The sequence below is a fragment of the Topomyia yanbarensis genome, chromosome 2, assembly GCF_030247195.1.
Source record: "Topomyia yanbarensis strain Yona2022 chromosome 2, ASM3024719v1, whole genome shotgun sequence".
NCBI classification, from domain to species: Eukaryota; Metazoa; Arthropoda; class Insecta; order Diptera; family Culicidae; genus Topomyia; species Topomyia yanbarensis.
Window position 1 is genome coordinate 104,135,485 of NC_080671.1, and position 24,737 is coordinate 104,160,221.

The window sequence follows — 24,737 nt, forward strand, 5'->3', positions numbered from 1 at the left end:
CCATTTGAAACCAACTACTGTATACAATGCACTAATTCGACTCTTTGCGGAAAATGACCAAAAAAAATTCGTAAATTGTGCCTCCTTTTTTGGTTTTTTTCTGAGTGCTTTGTAATAATATTATAACCTAATACTAACCGTTGTAAGACTTAGCGTAGTTATAAATTTCCATGTAAGCAGCAGATGTGAAGCAAAAATAGCCACATTCCATTTACTTGTGCCCAGAGTTAATTCAAAATATCGCATTGTGTATGTCCTAAAGTTCAGGCGGGATCATCGTGGTAATTTGTGAACAGTCATAACAATACATCGACGCAATCAGCTCACACCGTAAATGGCGGGAGTAAACCGAGCAGCAACTCGTAGAGCAATCGTACGCTACTTCAGCCCGTCGCAGAACTGCTGCTACACTGTAGAACACGCGTGTGTGAGTGTGTGCACGCTAGTAGACGATGAGATAGCGCTAACCGAATTACAACTTCCAACAGTCACCACCGGCTTCCGCAGCATGCGTGATTAGGTGCTGATGACCAATTCATCCCGTCGGTCGTCACACTGATCTCTGTTCACTCCGACTTGTAATGATGATTAATGGCATTCGGACGGGGGTCTCTCCCGCGCCTCAATCACACTTACCGACGATCGGGCATTCATCATAATCAATTGCGGACGGACTGGAATCCACTGTCAAGAGCAGCGACGAAAGTATATTCTATCCAGAGAACCCTCAGAGAGAAAGCAGTGACATCTGCTCCGAGAGGACTTCCCGAAGATCTCTGTTTGAATCGTTCTTCATTGCCGGGCACCGGGACCGAGCCCCCTTGCCTCAAAATAGACCTACTACGAAACCGATGCTGATTCCCGCATTGTTCAGCTTCTCGCGAGCATTTCGATCTCGCCACTTGTGAGATTCATTCAGAACTCCGGAGGGTAATCGTTATCAGTTGACCGCCACAGCCACAGTCGACGAGGTTATAAATTTCCACATCGAGATGAGCACCGGCTTAGTTGCATCTGGAATTCGAGCCGAAGCTCTTGCAAGGGGGAACTGAAACAAAAAGTGTGAAGTTAGCCGCGAAAAAGGTTGCAGGTCAGCCGCAGGGCATTTGTCCGCAGTGTCGCACAGAGCGAGAGTACATGCCAGTGAATCTGTGATAGAATAAAGGAAGCACTACAGATAGACATAACCCGGCAGCATGGGAGTAGGGAACACGGCAATGCTGGTGTCAGCTCTTCTAGTCATCTACGTTGGAAAGTACTTCGTCGCAGGAAATGGTACTTACTTGCACGACTTATATTTGGAATACGTGACAAATGCAGAAAAGGGGTGTGTTCGCTAGAGACAGTCGATTATCTCCGGATAAAATGCCAGTTGGTTACAGGCCAAGTGAGGTTCAGGAAGTGCAAATGCAATTTTCCAATATAGTTCATTACGGCGATTGTGTGATTCTTTTTCTTCTCAGTGGTTGAGTGTTGTCAGTGTTTTTATGAACTAGTGACGTTCCGAAAACAACAACGGTCGTAGAGTCGCTCTTCTAACGTAAAAAATAAAGAAACGAATCGACTATAGTACCAGTTTGGCAATCTATTCCACATCAGCTGTTGCTCGACTAGACTCAGACAGACAACCGTGCGTCTGCATTATTGAGTGAGTCCACGCGGCGAGCGAGGTATTAGTTGGTTGGTTATGACGGATATAAATAATGTTACGAATTGACGACGACTCACGGCGAGATTCTCCTGATGTACGCCACTAAGGTCAAATGAAAAACAATTTATGTAAAATCACACTTGATTAAAGTGCTTAAATATAACAAAGAAAGACGTCCCGAGTGAAGGAGGCGTTATTACAGTTTCAATTGCTGAAAGGGGTTTTTTCGTTGTAGAAAATAGATTCTAAGATCGAGTGTTGCCAATCAGTGCTGTGTGTGAGATAGAGTTACAAACAGTTTCCTGGAATGGGTGTCAGATTAACTGAATTTCATGAACATTTTAGCAGTGGTTTACCAATTCGTGTTTCATATTACAATTAGCAGTGTTTGCGAATAGGTCTGCCGGGTTTGATTTTCTTTTATTTTAATTGGAAGTTTGGATTCCGAATTGTGGTATATTCTACAGAATCGGTCTAAATATCTGATGCAAAATCGATCGAGATTTTCTAACCCAAAGGATTTTAATGATATTTTTATAAGGTGCCTTATATTTACACACATGTTTATTTCGTTGTGCTATCTTATGACAAGTTCACTATTCGAGAAAAACGATTTTTAAAGGTTGAGTTGAAAAATATTTAAATATATAAATTTTAGAAGCTTTACGGAGAAAACAATCGATGCTTCGATGTTTTCTGTAGTAATCCCTAGATTTATGTAAAGATCGGTTAACTATGGTGACAGTTTTTGCTTAAAATATACACCAAAGTCGCTCGCATATCTGTCATAAGTGTGTATTAATGATAAAGTATGTATGACGAGTCACCAATGTGCACAGAAGATTTCATATAAAAACCAATTATAAATGATTCGTGAAATCCTTGTTGCACTATGCCCAATGCTATACATTTCCATGTGGTAGGGGAATTATGGTTGAAAACCGACACGTCAAGCTTAACACTTTTCTAAGTTACCTTTAAACCAATAAAATGATAGTTTCTGTGCAGAATTCTTCTTTGAAAAATTCTCAGCGAGTCATAATTTTGTCAGCGCTTCAAAAATTTAATTTTAGGGATTAGTTTCCCCGTAGGGATAAGATCAACCCCCTTAATTTTTTTTTCTCTCCACTTCTTTACTGAAAATGTGATATGTGCGTGCGTAATAGGAAGAGAATTCGAAAGCATGGTGTTATAAACCAGAGTATGTTCATACTAGAGGATTATTTCTTGGTATGGTTAATTTCGAGTAATCCTTCCGTACATCAATGCAACCTTCAGTGTCATTTTATTTCGTAAGAGACGATTTTCTAGCGTTCTGTGAATGAGAAAAGCGACCGGAAGACGGTTATACGAATGTTCGGCTTTTTCGGTCTATAATATAAGAACGGCTGTTTTGTACTATCCAACGTTTCGGCCACTGTTTTCGGCCTTTTTCAAGAGTAAGAAATCTATCGTTCTTCGTCAATGTGTCGTTTACCAACGATTGGATGGTCTATATACTGCTCTTTATGTACATGGGTGCTAAGTAACAGTATAAGTATTAGTGGGATTGGGATTCTACATTCTGCTATTAGGATTCATCCACATATAAGCTGTATACATTGCGCGGTAAAGCTACCTTGTTCAGCCTTTGATTTTTCGGGGCTCTAATTATTAACGATCCACCGGGGTATACAAAAGATTATTGTCTAGGACAAACCGAGAAAACACTAGAAATTCGTTTTGACGAAGTCTTTGCAGAAATAGCAAAATCTTCGATAGAATCTGATAACAAAAATTCCAATTTTTGAACCTGTAACAAATAAACATAATTAAAGCATTTCTGTGTATTTCTGTCATAACAATAGTTTGATAATAGTAAGCCGTGTGGTGTCCGGCGGGCTAATTTTTTCTTGCACTAATTCAGCCAAGAATAGAACCACTGGGAACCTGTCCCACGTCGTAAGAGGTGACTAACGACATGCTAGAAGTTCCTAGGTTAATTGATCCGTATCGAAGACTTAGGTTTTGCATCATAGTGTTTATCCTTTCTATATTGATTGAATCACTGACATATAGTCTCCTTTTCTGATTCGCTATGCCTGAATGTGTACCAACGTTTTAGGTTTATTCTGGAAGTTGTACAATAGCCGTTAATGATGAATTCCATTCTACATTAACCAAAAGCATATTTTAATATACCGGTTCATCCCCACCACACTGATAATATAACTTCGTAAATATAATGAAATAGATCATGCAATGCACGAATTCATTCGTTGTTTTCTGCAACGAAGTACTTTCGTGCATTGTAACTAGTAGGTTTCGTTCATTTCATGAAAAAGAATGGCCGCTTGGTGAACGAAGGCTTTCGTAAATTTTACACGTTTAATGTACACTGCACGAATGTAATCGTTGATAACGACGCTAATTTTCGTGAATGAAACGAAATGTTTCGTTTATTTTAATAAACGTTTGTGTATAATACGAACGATTTCATTACTTACACAAATTTATTTCGTTCATCTTAGGAAAGTTTTCGTATTCATTATTTTTGCAATCGATATTTAAGGATCGATGTTTGACGACAACGGTTTTTTTAACTAACTAAAAGAATCGATCTGGCAAAATCGATTTTATTTCAACCTGCTCACCTGTATTAAGGACTAGAAAGATTGTGGTGTGATGAAATGGACGCTTGATGAACACAAGATTTAGTAAATTTTACTTATCTAGTGTACATGGCACGAATGAAACGAAATGATTCGTTTGTTTCAATAAATGTTTGCGTATATTACGAACGACTTCGTTGGTCGCACGAATTCATTTCGTTTATTTTAGAAAAGTTTTCATATTTGTTAGCCTCTTATTGTTTTCAGTCGATCTTTTGGGATCGATGCTTGACAACTTCGATTTTTTTTAATTTAAAAAAATCGATGTGGCCAAATCGATTTTACTGTGGTGTGAAGAAATGGCCGCTTGATAATCGAAAGTTTTCGTAAATTTTACTTATTTAGTGTACATTGCACGAATGTTGTCCTTGAAAACGACATTATTTTTCGTGCATGCAACGAAATGTTTTGCTTTAAAATTTTAATAAACATTTGTGTATATTACGAACAATCTCGTTGGTCGCACGAATTCATTTCGTTCATCTAAGAGAAGTTTTCGTAATCATCTTTCATCGTTCATCTCTCGTCATTCTCGATTAGTTAAATTTTGTGAGGAGTAAAGTGCATAACGTTAAAAGTTAATTAAGTAGTTAATTTCTCCGGGTAAAATAGTGGCTCTGTAATAGAATCTTCATCTAACCGATAGCAGCGCAAGAAACCATACAGCATGGCTGTTAAAGCAATCACCAATGAAGCTCATTTCCAAACCGAACTAGCCGCAGCAGGAGGAAAATTAGTCGTTGTGGATTTTACCGCTGCTTGGTGTGGACCGTGCCGAAACATATCGCATTTGTTCGATCAGCTTCCGGCGAAATATCCAGCGGCTGTGTTTCTCAAGATGGACGTCGACAGATGTACCGAAACGGCGCCGTCCCAGGGCATGTCGACCATGCCAATGTTTATTTTCTACCGAGCCAGAACAAAGATTGACAGGATGCAGGGTGCAGACATTAATGGACTTGAAGCCAAAATACAGAAACATTACGTCGCCAGCTTGTATGAATCTGGAGAAGATTACGGCCATGGAATGCCATGCCATGGACTTGATCAACTTCATCCAGAAGAACAAGTGCGAATGTTTGAACGAATCGAACGACCACCCGATGGTGAATGCGCTCAGTTCTAGCGGTGGTCATCTGGATTGTGACGAACAGTTGATCATTTCGATTACCTTCAATCAGCTGGTCAAAATCAGTGCCATCAAGTTCAAAGCACCGCCCTCTCACGGACCGAAAAAAGGTGAGAATCTTTATCAATCAACCAAGCACCATCGATTTCGATATGGCCGAATCGCAAGTTTCGGTGCAGGATCTGGTACTGGGGCAGAAGGATCTTGTGTCGGGATCGCCGATTCCGTTGCACTTCGTTAAATTTAAGAACGTGCAGAATATGCAGCTGTTCGTGAAGGATAACCATTCTGGTGACGAGATGAACATTATCGATCATTTGGCCTTCATCGGGTTACCGATTGCAATGACTAAGATGGATGACTTCCAGCGGGTGGCTGGGAAGAAGCGTGAAAACCACTAGATTGTTTGAGCCGCCGGGAGAACGATGGTTAGAAGGCGGTGGATAGGTGCGGTGACGAATATGTTTGATCGTATATTTAAAAGGTTAAAGATAGTGATGCGCGTTAACTTGTTCTTTTTATAAATTGTTCAATAAAATAATGAGCAGGAAAAAATGGCATATTATTTTGATATTGCTCCGGCAGAGAAAAACTCAATCTTATTCATACAAAACCAACGAACAGTTCGCGATGGCTCAGCTGAATCCGTACAGCTCCGGATTCTGGATCAACTGGAAACGAAAGAGGTTCAGGAAATCTTCCTGGAATCGGCGGTCGTGCCCGCTACTAAATAGTCAGACTGAGACCGTCGTGATGAATTGTTGACGTATTCTACCTCTATTGAAGCTTTTTTGACGTTAACGGTTTGACGAATAGTACTCGTAAATATTACAAAGATGTTCGTATATAGCAGCGAACAATTCGTTTGCCGAATGAAGCTGTTTCGTAATAAGCCAACAAAAGTCGTTTCGTGGTATTCACGAAAAATTCGCAATAAAAAATAAAAATGTTTCAATAGAACTACGAACGATTCTACATATGTACGAAAAAATTCGTATATTTTATGAAAATTGTCTGTACGAAACAAATTCCTGGCGATTTACGAATATATTCTATCAGTGCAAGGTATAACTTTCAAAGCTTTGGTTTAAAAACCGTATATAAAAATGCAAACTTTCAAGTAGGAATTTTTTTGAATTGGCCTAAGAGGAAGCTGCCGAATTACAAAAAAAGTTTTTTGCGTGGCAAGCGATCTGTCAGTTTTTTATTAAGTTTGGAACTGTCGGCCGACAAATCTACATTGACGAATACCTCCAAAAGTGACTTCTTGAGGTCTCATAAAGGTCTGACACAAGCTTTGTACTACCTTTGCTTTCCTAAATAGTGGTAAACATTTCAACACTCCGGGACTTCATTCTGTCAGAAAATGTAGGGCCATCGGAAGCTAAAACTTCGTAAAATCGAACTCCTGCGTCACGCTTTCGAGTTTGAATAGCAAATATGGTAGTCGGTCTTTGCCAGTATTGCTCTTCTCCTATCCATTCTTCTTCTGGGCCGCCGATGAATCAAAAGCCTTTGTCGTTATGTTTATTATATTTATTACTCATAATAATCATGTTGTTTGAAAATTGGCATTTAACTCAATTATTAACGGCATCTGCTAGGGAAAGTGAAGATGCCAACTTGTCATTAACATTTCGCAGTGAATTTCTTCACGTTAATTGAATAATTTTTGTACACTTGCTTTGTACTGAAAACTTTGGAAATGATCATTGAAGTGTTAATAGGAAGCAATTCTCCCGATGGCCGGCTGTTCGGAGTTCAAATTGCTCGTTTCGAATTATCGGAAATTGATCGCAAGCGATTAACGTTCGTATTGCTAAGATCATACTGTTTATAGATGAATAGATACCTCTGCTGTATTCCACGCGACTTTATCCTTTAATGTAACGCCCGGTGAAGAATAATTGTTAAAATACCTATTCGAGTGGAATTTATATTTCTACTGGAGGTCGCACTCCTGAAAACTTTGATCTAAAATGAAATGATAAAGCGCGTGAGTATTTAGCTAAATCACAATATCTACCAAGATATATCCTGATTCATTTCCCTACCTACTAACACCAATCCTATCCTGCGACGCTTGTGGATAATGCAGAGAATTCCTCGGTCATAATAGTCACAAGTGATGAACTAAAATTCCTTCCCATCCCAAAATTGACCTAATGGGAGTGGCCATCTGCGTTATTGATCATGCTATAATATTAGTCTCTTTAGGTTGCACATTGAGTATGATGTACTACTCCCAAGTATCATACAAACATTTAATATGCAATTTCAACAGGTTTTGATCAATCACGGGAAACTCAACTAAGCTAAGCATAACCATAGTGTGATAACAGTGAAATTCAATATTAATTCTCCCTAAGGGGTAAAGAAATTCTTGTAAACAAACTTATTTTGCTCACTGAAATATAGATGTTAATCGGCATTTTTACCGTTTATAGTAGCAATTGAAAGTGTTTCCTCTGCTGTAACTATAACGTATCAAAAGGAATAATCGAAACAAAATTTTGTTTACAAATCCTATTAGCCCTTTTCAAAAGTTAATATGGAATTGAAGTATGATTCTTAGCCAGAATGACAAATATACACAATAGAGTGACAAAAAAAGACCCATATTGGGCCAAGTCTGAGTCGATTCTTATAGTCCCACCAGAAGTACTTGTTCCATTAAACATGTTATTGAGCTACACCTAACCATTATTTCGCAAAAATGTTTAGTTCGTGGGAATCCAGCACGGATACACAACCCCCAAGCAGCACTTGTAACAAGCAACGACAGCGATTAGTTGCATAAGCAAAGGCTTTTACACGTGCGCTTTTTGGGTTGCTAAACCAGCGCAATAATGGTTGCCATATACCTTTATGTAACGAATTATGTTGCTGAAACTGCTAGTCAACAACTGGTGTTGCTCGGGCCATGCCCTATGCAAAACTGACTCAGTCATCACTTCGTCAAAAGTTTGATATCTCTTCGGCAAAGTTCTAGACAAATAAATTATCTCTCTTATTTTCACTTACAGTGATACAGCGCCACCTAACGGAGAACTGGGTGAGTGTTCTCCAGGTAAATTGTCGATAAATCCCATACAAGCTTCAAGCACATCGCACAGTGGTCCAGAATCCCGAAAAGCGGGCCAAAAGTCGATGATGCTAACCAATTTATCCTAAAACTAGTATTCAGGGGTTTTCGAGGTCGCTGATTACGAACTTAATATTGAATTTGTCGAAAACCAAATGGCGGACGAATGTTGAAAAATTACAACTGATTTGCACTTAAAATTATATGCGTGAGTTTATAATAAATAGCATAAAATATCCTAAAAATACTTGTTTACCTGTGAAAATCGGCTGAAAATGGCAAAGTTGTTCAATGTTAACAAAGGATACATCCACCTGGCGCACCCTGTACATTAACACGCTTTATCTTATGTGATATTTAGTAATGGTGTCTTCATGTTGGACTATCAATTAATCCAAATAAAACATCAATGGTGCTTTTCACGCAACGAAGGATTACAACCGGAGCTCGTCCTTTGCAGTTATTTGACTCTGAAATTATTGTCGCAGATCAAGTTAAGTACGTTGGGGTAATTTTTGACTCAAAACTAAACTGGACAACTCATATCAATTTCAAAGATGGTCTTCGGCCAATGTAGACGGGCTTTTGGCAAGTCTTGGGAACTCAAACCCAAGTACATTCAAAGGATATACACAACAATTGGTGGCAGAAGGGAGAAGTCATGATAATCCAATCGAAGTTAAACCATCTTCAGAGGATGGTCTTGATGGCGATGACTGGTGCGTTCTCGACAACACCTACTGCTGCTCTAGAGGCACTCTTGAACATAAAACCACTACATGTGTTTCTCAAACAAGAGGCAATTTCTTCTGCATTCCGTCTTAAAGCTATTTGGGCTTAAGAACAGCAACACACAAGACACTTTTAAAACGAGGAATAGCTGTCTGGATGGATAGAGCGACAACTTGAAGAATATGTAGTTTGTTATACTGACAGTTCTTTGTTGGAGGGCCGAGCCAGTGCCGGCGTTTATTGTCATGAAATGAGATTAAACCAATCTCATTTTCTTGGTAGATACTGTACCGTATTTCAAGCAGAAATCTTTGTGATTCTGTGTAGCGTACAATCGGCACTTCAACAGGAAATTTGCAGTAAAAGAATTTATTTTTGCTCTGACAGTCAGGCTGTCCTGAAAGCACTTAGTTCGACACATTCGAGATTGAAATTAATAATCGCATGTCGAACTCAACTCGAAGAACTAAGCATTTCAAAAGATATCTAGCTTCTATGCTTACCCGGTCATTCCGGTATTACTGGAAATTGGGCGGACGAATTGGCTAGAGCTGGCGCTGCGACTGACTTCGTTGGTCCAGAGCCAGTTCTCCCAGTGTCGATAAGTTGGATAAAGCACAAGATTCGCTCGTGGGCTGCATCCGAACATGCCAACCATTGGCATAGCTTGCAAACTTGCGTTCAAACAAAGACTTTTCTGCCGGATGTGAGTCCGAAAATGTCAAAGAATTTGTTGCATTGTTCCAAGGACAACTGCAGTATTCTGGTCAGGGCACTGGCTGGAAATTGCAAACTCAATTATTAGACATTTCTGGACCTAAAAAAAGCATTCGATACTCTGGATCACTCAATCCTGCTTAAGAAGTTAGAATGCTATGGTGTCAGGGGAGTAGCAAATCATATTATTCGTAGCTATCTGTCGTATAGGAACCAATTCGTATCTATTGGAGACTCGTGTAGCTCTTATAGACCAATAGAAATAGGAGTGCCCCAAGGCAGTAATATTGGGCCACTGTTATTTTTATTGTATATCAATGACCTAGGTAGACTCGGGTTAAAAGGGACTCCTCGTCTTTTCGCGGATGACACAGCGTTGTTCTACCCGAACAACAACTGCCTGGATATTGTACGCGACATTGAATCGGATTTAAAAACACTAACGACGTATTTCAACGAAAACCTTCTTTCCTTGAACCTATCAAAAACTAAATATATGCTGTTTCGTTCATCTAGAAGAGCTATAGGCGTGCATCCAGACCCAAGAATGGGACAGTCTGTAATTCAGGAAACTAACTGCTTCAAATATTTAGGACTTCACTTAGACCCCACACTCTCCTGGATTGAGCATATAACATCTATAGAGAGAAAAGTTGCATCGTTATGTGGGGCTATGCGTAAAGTATGCTCTTTTGTTCCCCAGCATGTACTTCTAAAATTTTATTATGCGCACATCCACTCATTGCTGAACTACCTTGTATCTGTGTGGGGCCGTGCCAGTATTTCGAATCTGAAAAAGCTACAAACGCTTCAAAACCGATGTCTTAAAATTATTTATAAAAAACCATTTATGTACCCTACTATTTTGTTATACAATAATAATGCCCATAACATTTTACCTTTGCTTGGGTTGACTAACTACCAAACAATAATGTACATCCACAATGCTTTGCATAATACTATTGCTCATAATAATCTAGAATTTACGACAGGAATTCGAGCTCACAGAACCAGACAAGCCAATCATTTATTATACTCCAGAGTATCCACGAACCTTGGTCAAAGACGCATTTCTTTCATCGGACCTAAGTTATTCAACCAGCTTCCTACTGATTTAAAGCAAATAACATGTCGCACTCGTTTCCAAGCAAAATTGAAACTAATTTTAAAAAATAAAATAGGAGAATTTTTAATTTAAACTTCGTTCACCACCAATCGAGCTTATTCCTTTAGCTATAATTGGTTAACATTTTTTTTGATAAAAACAATTGATAAATGCATTTTTTATAGCAATTAGTAATAAATAAATTTAAATTATTATGAGCTTCCTGCAAAGCTACGATGGGACCCTTAAAAGGATTCTTTTCCGCTGGGTACTCGCCGTAGCTTCTTGTCAAATTTTGTGTTTTGTCGGTCTCGTAATGTTTTTTTTTTTTGTTCTCAGCGTTTCCGCGATTCGTAACTTTGTTTTGTTGTGCTGACCTTTTTTTTTGTACGCTGAGAACTGATGTGTCCACTACCAGGGGGCTCCGTTTGTGAGCTTTTTGGTGTGGGGGTAAGAGGCGGGCTATTAAAAAAAAAAAAAAAAAAAAAAAACAAAAAAAAGACATGTGATATAGCGCTGAACATTATTCATGTGATCTTTATGAGTCCGGTTACGGAACATTATAGCCTTTGATATGTAACTGCTCTGTAGTATTGCAATTGCGTATCCGGATCTTTGGTTCTCCAAACATAGATGAACCTATGTACAGAGAGCTGAAACTCAAGGATATGCTATTGTTTCAGGGTGGTAAAAGCTGTAATATTTGAACGACAATATTTCGTCGGGGGTGTTGTTGTTCTGTTATCTCAATATCCCCTTCGGGGGTGTTGATATATCCGCTCACTTCCTAAATAAAAATTCTAAATCCCTCCGGGGGCTGGAAGTTTTATTCCTGCTATTGTAGCACCTGCAGATCGTTCAGCATCCCTCCAGGGGTGCAGAATGATCTGTTTTAATTGTTCTGTGTCGGTATTTTCCTTACCACTTCCTCAATCCTTCCCATAAGGGACCATCCACAAATGACGTAGCAATATATGGGGAAGGGGGAAGTTTTGTATTTTGTGATGATGTGTGACGCCGGGGGGTGGGGGGTAGGGGGTCATGTCATGCTACCTAGCTTTTTTAAAGGGAATAGGGGTTGAACTGATGACACGACAACCTTGCCCGTTTCCTCTAAGTAACATCGTTTTTTAATTTTTTTTTTACGGGGACAAGGGGGTACGGTTCGGTTACCGTCAAGCTACGTAATTACCAGGGGGGTATTTATTGATTTGTGACTAAATGCTACAAAGGGGAGGGGGTTTAAAAAATCACTCAAAAATGCTACGTCATTTATGGATGATCCCTAAGGAAAATGATGAAAAGCCGATTCTTCGCAAGGCACAAATCTCCGATCACCATGGGGAACGTGCCATTTAAACCAGACGCTACTGTTCCCTGATTCCTGATCATCGCGAAGGGCTCAAGCATTTGTATGTTAACGCGTTTAATCGCGTGTGCGTTTGTATATTCCGTGTGCTAACGTGTATGTGACTTCGCGTGTATAAATTCGATTTTATAATCGTGTGCCTTTCGCATATTCGCGTGTGTTCTTGGATGATCGCACGCGAACCGTGAATCTGATTCTTAATTTTTCGTGTACGGCTCAGATTCTAATAGAAGGTGGGTTCTTCCATGTCACTAGAGTTCCCAATCATGTCGCCATGGTACGTGTTGTCTAGTGGATATGAGCTTTATTGTTTTATTGGTCCAACTGAATGTATGGACCTAAGTTGCTAGGACGGAGGGAAACAATTTCCAGACGGGACCGATTCATGATCGCGCGAACACGGACGTTTGTAGGTTTGTGTTTGAGACCGCGTTTGAATCTTCGTAAGTGCTCAAACGTTTATCTTATTATCGGGATGTTATCAAGTTCACGAGATCGCGAGTGCACGTGTACGTGGTTGATCGCGAAGGGCTTGAGCGTTCGTATGCTAACGTGTTTGTCGCGTCCATGTGACTTCGCATGTACAAAACTCGATTTTGTAACCCTGTGGCCATTCACATATTCGCGTGTGTTCTTGGATGGTCAAGCGGACCGTTATTCTGATATTTAGTTTACGGTGTTCAATTCACGTTCTGACAGGGAGTGAGTTACCCCATATCAATGAAGTTTCCGGCCATGTGCCCACGGAATGCGTTGTTCAGTGGATATGAGAGCTTTCTTTTTTAAATTGGTTTAATTGAAGGCATGGTTCACGCTTGAGACCGCGTTTGAAAATTTATAAGCTCTGAGACGTCCAACTGATTACCGGGATGTTATCATATTTGCGAGATCGCGCGTGTAGGCACCGTGGATGGTCGCGAAGGGCTCAAGTATTTGTACGCTAATGGGTTTGTCACGTAATCCTTCATCTGAACTAAACAGCTAAACAAAATAAATAATAATGAAATATTTGTTTAATGACAAACTCTTTTCAAAGGGATTTTTGATTAATAAAAATATACTTAGTTGCTAAATTAGACAATATCTTCTCATAAACTGAGTTTTATGGGATTCTGAGATGATTATGGCTTACATTGGTTTAGTTTTCGATAAAATTACACTGAAAAAAAAATCAGTTTGGACAAGGAAAATTTTTTTTCAACTAATTTTTTTTCCTTGAAAGTACCCAACTTGAATTTTCGACGATAGGTAGGGGACATAATTACTTATCTTGGAACAAAATTTCATCCAAATCAAAGATGGGTTTTTTGTAAATCGACTTTAAATTTGTAAAATCGATTTTTTTCAGTGTAGGAGACACTGAAGATTTTTTCAATATTTTTATTAAAAAATTTGACTAATTTTATGAAAATCATTCCTATAACATTTTTTGTAAGGTTTGTCATTTTTAGACAATAGCCATTTGAAAGAAATTGGTAAAATAAGTTTGACCCTTTTCAAAAGACAGTCTAGATCATTTTTGGAAAATCAAAGTAGAAACAAAGTATACAAAGTGGCTTTTTGTGATAAAGTCTTCATGTACAGAAAGTTTCGTTAAAATCTGAGAGGGTGCTGCCAACTCTGAATACGATCTAGCGTGAAATTCGTCATTACTATTACGATGGACAATATAAACAATATAGTTTCGTTCTTACAAAAAATGCGCTATATAAAACTTTTTCATTGATTTAAATAGCAGGTGGTGCTAATTCTAGTAAAAATCTGAAAATTTCATTATTTAATGATTTGAGATAGATTTTCCTAATTCATTTTTTTCATTATATTCGTACTTATAAGGACGGTTTACTGGTCCGATGATTCATCAACGAACATTTCCCTTTAACAGTGCATGTCAAATGAAGACGTTTGAAACACAGGAACCTCTTTGTTCTGCTTTGCGATTCAAATGGACCTTCTTGTATGACAAAAACATGTTGGCGCCAGAAAAAAATTGGGCATGAAAGGGTTAAGATAGCGTATCAATTATTCCTCATAGTACTAATTTAAACAATAATCTGTAATCCTCTATTTTCAAATCAAACTGTAATCCTCTAGTTTAAAAAAAATTAAGTTGTAAAACAATGAAATTGGCATCGTGTTGCCTTAGGACAAAAAATAGGATTCAAAGGATAAATTATATCTACTGTTTACTGATAATATGCGCCGTTATTTTACGTTTAGCTGTGAAAAGTTAACTGTTATGTGTCCAACAAAAAAACTCCTTTAACAGGCCAACGAGGGTACCCGGGTACCCACAAATTTAAATGCTCATAACTATGGCTTCCTTGAACCGATTTGGACACTTTTAGATGTTTTGGATTTAAGAACTCGTCCACTTTTTGATTCTGTAAAACAAAACCGGAAGAATGGATCTAGTTTTTCGTAATCCGGATTTTCCGGAGTAATGTTCCTGTACTAGGGTATGATTTGTAAATTTTACTAATGTCCTAGCAATATGAGTATCAAAACTCTTCAAATTGTCTCAGAAGTCTGTTATTTATTGTTAAGGGACCCTATGGTAATTTGAAAAGTGGAATTGGAATAGAATGGTCACTCACGGCCCCACGGGAACCTGCTCCGGAATGTCCGTTCCGGGGTCAAACCACCAAATGGTTCCAAAACCACGAGAAACAGCCTACTGATGCAATTCCAAGAATTTTGATACCCATATTGCTAGTATTCCATTGATGTTCGCAAATAGTACCCCAGCAATGGAACCGAATGAAGTAACCCGATTCATTTTTACCAAGTCCAAAAGTGGATGAGTTTCTGAATCCAAAACACCCAAAAGTATCGAAATCGGCTGGATATTACCTTAGTTATTGGCATTTCAGTTTTGTGGGTACCTGCGTACCCACGTCGGCCTGTTACGTAGTGAGTGAAGCCATGTCAAGTGATCCTCGAATTTTTCGCCAAATCATCGATCTTTATGAGTTATATTTTATTGCATAGGGATTATGGTGATTAGCTTTTGGTATAAATATTTCGTTACAATTCATTTTTTTCTTTAAGATATTAACCCTTAAGCTTTATTGCATGATAAAATTGAAAATTTTATATCTCAAAAACTACTGAAGATAATTCAATGAATTTTTGCACACTTATGAAATAATATTTGCACTATCTTATGAACATGTTTTTACTTAATAATTGTGTGAATAACGGTACTTTGTATCTATTTAAAATTTTCAATTATATTTTTTCTTGTGTTCTTCACGCTAAAAATTTTGAAAACATATGTCAAGTTATGCGAAAATCTTTCACCTTCAATAATCTGTATTGATAATTTTTTTATTTTTGTTCCTATCGAGAGTTATAAAGGATTTTCTAACTGTGCGCTCTTTCAATGCACGGGCCACTTTTATGCAACCCGCGAGAACGTACATATTGGCAATGCTGCACGTCGCAACGTCAATGCGCATCGCTTTGAAGGAGCGTATCTCATGTTCAAAATTGACATCTCTGAAATTAAAGCAAAAAGACAAGCTTTTCTTTATGGATAATTGAAAGTAATGTTTTCTGAGTAATTTGCTTGCTCTTTAGCGTTATTATATTGTTCAGGAGTTATTTAATTTTCTGTCACTCAATACCTCGGAATAGCGCGCTCATATGTTGCCAGCCGATGAGGAAAGTTGAGCAGTGTTTTAACCTGCGTTGACATATTTTTCGCAAATTGTCATACTTCACCACGTTTTATTTTCAGTTAGTTCTGTCTGAGAGGTAGCACGGTATCTTGCGAACCTTTTCTTAAATCCACATAGCGACTTTTCAGCCATGCGCCATCGGGTCGTGCGTTAAATTACGCGCTCATTTAATTTGCATCAGTGCGAGTGAGAAAACGTTTTGACGTTTGTTTTCATTATGATCGCACTTGGGTGTTTCTCATATAGAGACAACTCGCGAAATGCTATATTATCTTAAGATAGACAATATTTGCTAAAAAAACATTCGATTGTTTTATGTTATAAATATGGATCGATCATACGAATGATATATTCCGTAAAAAAAAATTCATAAATATGTTCGTCGTATCTTGTTTTTGTGGCATCCATGTAGAGTGATAAATTTAAAAATTATATTGGTCAACACAAGTGTAGCATATGTCGTAATGGGCACAAAAAAAATACAACGAAAATATATATGTACATGAACAAAACACAATTTTTGTTAAATCTTCAATTTTACATCCCATGTTTATAGTAATGGGTTCCTCTATAACGCGATTAAAATATAGGAATATTTACACGTCTAATTTTTCGTCTTATAGTGTTTGCCAAGGTAATGGAACAGGAATATTCGATGACTCAACAGGTACATGCGGAAAACTGTAACGACGATTTTGAAATAAAGATCGTTGATGATTAATTGAAATTCGACAAAAATAAATAATATTTTACCAGAACTTGGAGAACCCACTAATTAACAGAAGCAATAGTGATAAAAAACCCAACATCGATGCGATTGAACAACAGATTTTATGTAAACTTTTCTCAAAAGACACATCGTTGTTTAAAGGTAATATCACTCGGTGAAAATAAAAACGTAAAATGAAATGCTATTGGCATAAGATTTTCCATTTTCATATATTAATGTTGTAGACTAAAAATTAATTTGGATATAACGTAGATGTATTTTGACTAAAAAAAGTGTTTCTAAAGATGTTAGTTGTTAGTAACGTTAAATTATAATATAATAAAAAATATATTAAACAACTATAATTTTTGTTGTGCACTTCGGTCAAAAAAATTTAACGCATCTCAAAATATCCGGAAAAAATCACCTTCGATAATCCGTATTGAAAATTTTGCCCTTTTGCGCTAATCGAGAGATGTGGTTTCTTTTAGTCAATGCGCACTTCCCACACGATGTGCATTCTGACGCAGCGACGTGCGACGTTGCCAATATGAACGTTCTCGCGGGCTGCATCAAAGTGGGCCGTGCGTTGAAAGAGCGCACTGTTACAAAATCCTCCATAACTCTCGATAGAAACAAAAATGAAAAATTTCAATACAAATTATTGGTGAAAGATTGACGCATAATTTGTCATACGTTTTGAAAATTTTTAGCGTGAAGAACACTAGAAAAAATGCAATTGAAAATTTATTATTCACACAATTATAAAGTAAAAACATTTTTATAAAATAGTGCAAATATCATTCCATAAGTGTGCAAAAATGCAATGAATTATCTTCAGTAGTTTTTGAGATATAAATTTTTCAATTTTATCATGCAACAAAGGTTAAGGGTTAATATCTTAAAGAAAAAAAAGAAATTGTAACGAAATATTTATACCAAAAGCTATTCATCATAACCTATACAATAAAATATACCTCATGAAGATCGGTGATATTGCGAAAAATTCGAGGATCACTTGACATGGCTTTACTCTAGTAAAAAAAATCAGGAACCCCTCCCCACTCCCCACCTTACTAGATCAACAATATTATTAACCCAAAAGCTTGACTTAATGAAGTTCTAAGATGTCACAAAGCTTCAATTCAAGTTCTAAGATGTCACAAAGCAACAATTTCCAGCTATGGATAAAACATGGGAATTTCATTAATTGAAACTTAAAAAGGTACCGCGTCGTATACATAACGGTTAATAAACCCAGGTTTTTTACGCGGTTTTTACGAGGTTTTTTTTACGCGGATTTTCCAATTAACGCGGTTTTTATGCGCGGATTTTCCAATTAACGCGGTTTTTTACGCGGATTTTCCAATTAACGCGGTTTTTGCAAAAATATTTCAGAAAAATATAAGTCCTTTTTGAATACAAAAGACTTAGACTTTTTTCTGAAAAAAATTCTAAGTCCTTTTAAATGCAAAGAACTTAGAAGAATTTTGGCAGTTTTTATTTTGCGCGGATTTCGCAATCAACACGGTTTTTGCAGAAAATATTCTAAGTCCTTTCGAATGCAAAAGACTTAGAAGATTTTCGGAAAGATGGAAGAGACGGGTCTGGAAGACTCCTTATGGCCCGCACCCCAACAATATGGGTATTTTCGGAATGGACTTGAAGAGTAAGTGCCAGAAATTGATTTTTGACGTTATTTTGAAATCAAAGATGGCAACTTCCGGTTTAGCGAAATTCGCTATAACCCAATCAATATGGATATTTTGAATGGTCTTGTCGAGTCGCTCGAAATAATTAAATCTGCACCTTCCTCGCAAGGTTCTAGATGGCGACTTCCGGTTTACCGAAATTTCCGCATGAAAAATCTGGGCAATCAAATATAAGATCGAATCATAAACCAGCAAAATGCAAAATATTTTTATGTGTTCATCCAGGAAAGTGCGGTGAAAATGGAAGAGAGAGAAGAAAGAGACGTATGTGGTGTGAGTTGGGGGTTTGAATTTATTCAAATTAAACATATTGCTCAAGTTTAAGTAAATTAAACTGTTTAATTAAAACTATTTCTACTACAACTTCAAATTAGATTTCGAAATAGCGTCAAAAATCAATTTCTGGCACCTACTCTTCAAGACCATTCCGAAAATATCCATATTGATTGAGTTATAGCACAGATAACAGACGTTTAGGCTAGAACAAAATTTCTTCAAAAACCTGTGCAAATTTTCAAATTGATAAACGTTGGAAATCCGTGTTTCACTATTGCCATCTGCGCAACTACTTGCTACACGTGTTTGACAGCTATACTCTAACTGCATTGTATCACTGCACCATCTACAAAATCTACTAACGTTTGCCAAACGTGTTTCAGACGTCTGATTTATTCGGAATTTCAGTAGCGGGTATTTACACACGATTCAAATCGAGCCTAAACGTCTGTTATCTGTGGTTATAGCGAATTTCGCTAAACCGGAAGTCGCCATCTTTGATTTCAAAATGGCGTCAAAAATCAATTTCTGGCACCTACTCTTCAATACCATTCCGAAAATACCCATATTGTTGGGGTGTGGACCATAAGGAGTCTTCCAGACCCGTCTCTTCCATCTTTCCGAAAATCTTTTGCATTCAAATGGACTTATATGTTTTGCACAAACCGTGTTAATTGAGAAATCCATGCAAAAAAACTTCCAAAAACATTCTAAGTCTTTTGCTGAGAGATTTTCCAATTACCGCGGTTTTTTACGCGGTACGTACCCCCGCATAAAAAATCCTGGGTGTATAAATATCTAGGAAACTTTCTAAAAATAACAGTTTTTATCTTCACTATGCTATATTTCTCCTTAGTGGAGAAAAGTTTAGGTAAGAAATATTTTTCTTCATTAAGGAAAGCACAACACCTAAAACTATATTAGTTATGGGAAAATGTACTTTTGCATATAAAATATTTAAAATAATCCATAAAGAATTGTAAAACGATCCATAAAAAAGTTGTCCATGTTCCATAAAACAAAACTGAAAATCCATAAAACTGTGTGAATGATCCATAAAAAAGGGTGATTTGATCCATAGATTATGTAAAATTGAACCATAAAATGGTCGCAAACAGTGGCGTAGCCAGAAATTTGGTTTGGAGGGGGTTTTGATGAAAATCGCAAATTTTTTGAAAAAATGCTAAAATTTAATATGAGTTTGATAAATTATTGAAAACTCAAAAACATAAGTAGTCTAACAGATGTCATTCCAGTCTACAAACAAGAAGAATCAACATGGAACAGTTTTCAAACCTCTATAGATTATTTTCTTGTATAATATGTCAATGAAGTCAAAAATTGCGATCTTTTAAAGTGGGATAAATGATCTAAAAAAATTTCAACGTTCAAGATCACCTAATATAATAATCCTTGACTTTGAAGGTTTGACAACTTCGGGAAGTTATCAACATAAAACAGCGCCTGCTTTGATATAGAAATTTTAGTGATTAACTCTCATAGAGGTAATTATGGTGAATTAATTTTTCAAAAATATTAAGAGACATGGTGCCTTCAGCAAAGTTTTTGATAATGTCATTTCAAACAATTTTGTTGGAAATATGAAGGCTACATGTATTCAACATATAGGGATTTAAATGGACTGGGCCTGCTATATTTCTTCTTAGTGAAGAAAAATTTAGGTAAAAACTATTTTTTTCTGCGCTACGGATAAAATTGTTTGAAACAATCATTGCGAGTTGAGAACACAACACCTATAACTAAATTATGGATGGATGGAACTGAAACTTGCGTTTCGACTTCATCTCATCAGAATCCGACACTAACTTGGTGGGCGGACTAAGCTTGCGCCGAATTGATGCTAGCTCCTGAAAATGGAATCACTCTTTGTGTTTTGAGTCCTCTTAATATCTGGGAATTATTTGTTTTATATCCAGTTCCCTTATTTTTTTTTTTTTGTAAGCTTCAAAGGCACCTTGAACGCAATGTGAATTTATTATTTAATTACCGCAGAAAAGATTTATCAAATACAGTAATTTCAGAATAGCTTGTTGTAAAGGTTTTCTACTACTATATTTCGATACTCTGAATATGTGGGATATTTATGTCTTTGACAAAGTTGTTTGAAATAGCACTTTCGAAAACTTTGCTGGAGACATTAAGTCTCGACCCAAATTTGGTTGAAGAGTAATTCTTGTCTATAATTACTTCTAGGAGGATTAACCGTTCGAAATTCTTCAATGTTACTTAACATCGAAATTTGGCAGTTTCGAATGAAATGTGATCGTGACCGTTAAAAATTTATCGAGCATTAATTTTACTTTTCTTCATTAGTCAACCTCACAACTTGCAGTACTAGTACGTAGCACACAAAATTTTAGTACGCCATTCATTGCATCCTGCTAAGAGGCTATTCATATAGTTGATAATACAACAAAAATCCAATGCTCATAAAACCGATCCTGACCTGTTAGAGACAAAATTACATCAGCTTTCAACTAGTTTCTGAAATGTTATTCTTGTTGTTAACCATATTGGATTGTTGTCTAAACTCTACACAATCTAAAAAATACATTTTCAGCAAATGTTGAAATGTATGTAAGTTTTCGGTAAACAAGCTTATGTTTTATATGCAATCAACCTATTCAAATTTAGATTTCCATTCGAAAAATTGTCTCTAATCCATATTTTGAAGCATCTTTCCAAAAATGAGCTCATAATAATTCAGACAGTTATTTTATTTTACATTGAAGTAATTTGACAACTATGGGATTTTGGCTAAGAGATAAGTTACAAGATCCCCTTCCCATAATTTTCCAAAAGTTCTCATGACGCTTTAAACACAGTTCTCAATGTAGTGATCAGAGAATATTTTTCCAAAAATATTTTGTGGAAAATTAAATTAAATTCGTCAGCATCAATTTTTTTTCCAATCCAATTAATTTTGGTTTGGGGGGGGGGGGGTTTAACCCCCAAACCCCCCCCCCCCCCCCCTGGCTACGTCACTGGTCGCAAAAGAGCACTAAAATAGTAATAAAAGAGCAATTAAAATGAACTAATGCCCCATAAAAATATTGGAAATGTTCCATAAATTCCATAACTAATTTGGTTCTTATCTTGTTGAACAAACTGTAGTGATCTCTCGACGCTGTTTCAATAACAATAACAATGAGTTACAAGTTCAGGGATATAGTGCCTTTATTGCATATTTGCCCATATTCTATGGAATTCCCTATCTACATGGAACTGACCATAGTCGGTGTATTTGAAGGTGAAAAAAGAAAAACTACTAGGAAGAGGATGTAGTATTGGTCGTTTGGTGCGAAGTACCAATACATTGTGTCCATTATAAGGTTCAGCGGAGTTATTACCGTTGATGATCTCTGGTCCCCCTTCGTTGTGTCCAGTAACCCTAAACCCCAAACACTTACAATCATGGGGGTAAAACTGGATTTCCTCTTTACTTAATTATTTTACACTGAGGTTTATCATACTACGTGAGAGCTTCCTTTGTAAACAAAGATTACTTTTTTTCGGCAGCCAATCATTCAAGATGACCAGCATTTTGACCAGACCAAAACAAATGTTCTTCCGCACATCTGTTATCACGCTAAACCCGAAACGAAAATTAACTGGTTTGAATGACCAAATGAAATCAAGCGAGAATGCGCCTGAATGGATTTTGTGGCTATATTTACTAACAGTCTTTGTAATTGTCCAGGTTTTATTGAAATGCAAAAGCGAATAGTATAAAAACATAGTGCAACCTTAATAAGAATTTTAACCAACCTCACATTGTACGCCGATAACCTATAACATGTCGTCATAGTAGGCGTTTTTTGTTCTAGACACATACCTTGACCAGTAACCACCCTAGTGTACAATGTACGAGAACTTGAAGCTCACAACAAGGTTAACGCAAACACATAATAAAATAAATCCTGTTGCTATTGATACCCATAGGTCACTGACGCAATTTTTACTAGAGATTGTGAAATTCTTGACTCCAGTGCTAACCTGATTCAAACTTTGTACCATCCGCTTGACCTTGTTTTTTTTCTCGCTTCACGGCAGACACGACTAAACACAAAACCTCACTCGGGTAATAAAATAACTATTTATGATGATCATTGACATCACGGCGGCAATCGAACGGGGACACGTTTACTTAACCACCAAAAATAGCTCGGTCCATTCAACCTACATTTCATTCGGAGATCATTGATTGCTAGACGCCACACCCCGTCCAAAAAAAAGCGAAATTGATTCATTTAAGCACCATCCAATAAATAGCTCCAGCATAAACTTATGATCAGTTCTGTTTCGACGATTCTTTATTGTTTCAGCAATTGAGAGCAATTGCGTACTTCCCCTCAAACCGGACTGGTCCTTTTTCTCGCCCCTCATCTTCAGCCAGGACGGAACACTGATTTCGACGGAGAATGTGAGCGACGAAACGGAGGACATCACGCTACCGGTCGGCAATGAGGTACTGCTGTCCTGTGCCCCCAACTACTTCCGTGAGTTTTCCTCGGAAAAAGTGCTGAAAGCCAAATGCAAAAAGGATAAGACGCTGGGTAAGTGTGTTGTTCCGTCCGTCTAACCAATTGATTTAATGGAAGTTTTTCCACCTTTCCTCTAGTCGTTAATGGTCTGGATAAGAATTTCGTTTCGGAACTGTCCTGCGAGGTGCGTTCGATTGAGGAGATTATCGTTCCGGTACGAGGATGCCCGACGAGTGCTCGCTCGATCGAGTACGGCTACACCAACCCTGTTCACGGCAAGTCATACATCCTCGGCGAAGCTTGCTACGATGTGAAGCGAGGTCAGACTCTATTCGTTCACACCAAGATCAAGTCCAGAAGCAATACCGTTGATGAATTGGCTCTGAAAACCATCAACAATGCCAACTACTTCCGCCAGGAACATCCCACGTCGCGATATAAGATTGAACTGAACAAAGCTTTGAACATCAACGATCAGGCCGAACGGTTCAAGGGTGTGTTTGGAATTAAAAACGTTCCAAAAATCGAAGCCCGTCGTTACGTGAACGAAGAACTACTCACGCATAAGCAGTATCAAGCGGTTCTAAAGTTGGCCTGGAACTATCAGATTGTTAAGGATTTGGACGCCATGGACAACTTTGACAACTTGGTCGACGACATCACGGAACTGGATGCGAAAGAAATCGAAATCTACACCGGAGCGCACGGTGTGCTGCAGCTGAAAGATAAACACGACAACAATGTGGACGTTTTCCTGAAAGAGAACCGGTTTCCAGTGCCAAAGTTCCACTGGACGGTGGTACGTTCCGAGGAAAAGGCCGTAGCGTTTGCCGTATTCAACAAAGTGCAGCTGACGGAGAAGGAACGGGAAAAGGATTCCTTCTGTCAAAGCATCTGCGATCAGCTGTCGTGGATCAACTCGCTGAGGGAGAACGACTCCTACAGTAACCCAGCGCTCGGGTACGTTCTGTGCTGTGAGCTGAACGAGTTCCGTACGACGATAAAGGAGATGCCACCGATAAGCGGCGTGAAAGACATCCTAAAGTAGTGGTGCTGTTTTTGCCATTCGTGGCCGTTCCTAGCATGACACATTTAAAAGACATGAACAAAAAAGCGCTGGCATGTGATTTAAATTTTTAGTTTTATTATACTATTAAATTATGAAAAAAAAACCGAACCGATGCGTAGAATGCTCTCTTAAGATAGGCAGGTGAATAAAAGTACAACGTTTCTATTTCATGATCTAGTTTTATTATCTCAGATACAGAGAAAGGTTCGTGATTTGCATACGGAATCATGCCACAAAATGCCACCGGGTTGGATGACTTAAGCAGGTTTATTTATTTGCCGCTTTAACCGGTGACACCGTGTTCGCTAATCGCATTCACCTTTTCGGCGTCTGGCGGGAAAAAA

The 24,737-nt window shown here is 37.8% G+C and overlaps 1 protein-coding gene and 1 pseudogene across 1 annotated transcript; both read left to right on the forward strand.

The window, feature by feature from the left end:
- The first annotated feature begins 935 nt into the window (after window positions 1–935).
- LOC131679056 (uncharacterized) lies at window positions 936–24,563 on the forward strand. The gene is made up of 3 exons (XM_058959608.1): window positions 936–1,275; window positions 23,166–23,396; window positions 23,462–24,563. The coding sequence occupies exons 1-3, from the start codon at window positions 1,197–1,199 to the stop codon at window positions 24,370–24,372; spliced, it is 1,221 nt and encodes a 406-aa protein (XP_058815591.1). The 5' UTR covers window positions 936–1,196; the 3' UTR covers window positions 24,373–24,563.
- Window positions 1,291–10,571, forward strand: LOC131679057 (thioredoxin-like protein 1; annotated as a pseudogene).
- Window positions 24,564–24,737: the final 174 nt, after the last annotated feature.

Excerpts from the sequence above, each read along its gene's own strand:
- LOC131679056 (XM_058959608.1), top strand. The coding sequence starts at position 1,197 with ATGGGAGTAGGGAACACGGCAATGCTGGTGTCAGCTCTTCTAGTCATC. Across the intron at positions 1,276-23,165 it reads GTACTTCGTCGCAGGAAATG|CAATTGAGAGCAATTGCGTA; the intron begins GTACTTACTTGC and ends TTATTGTTTCAG. Across the intron at positions 23,397-23,461 it reads CAAAAAGGATAAGACGCTGG|TCGTTAATGGTCTGGATAAG; the intron begins GTAAGTGTGTTG and ends CCTTTCCTCTAG.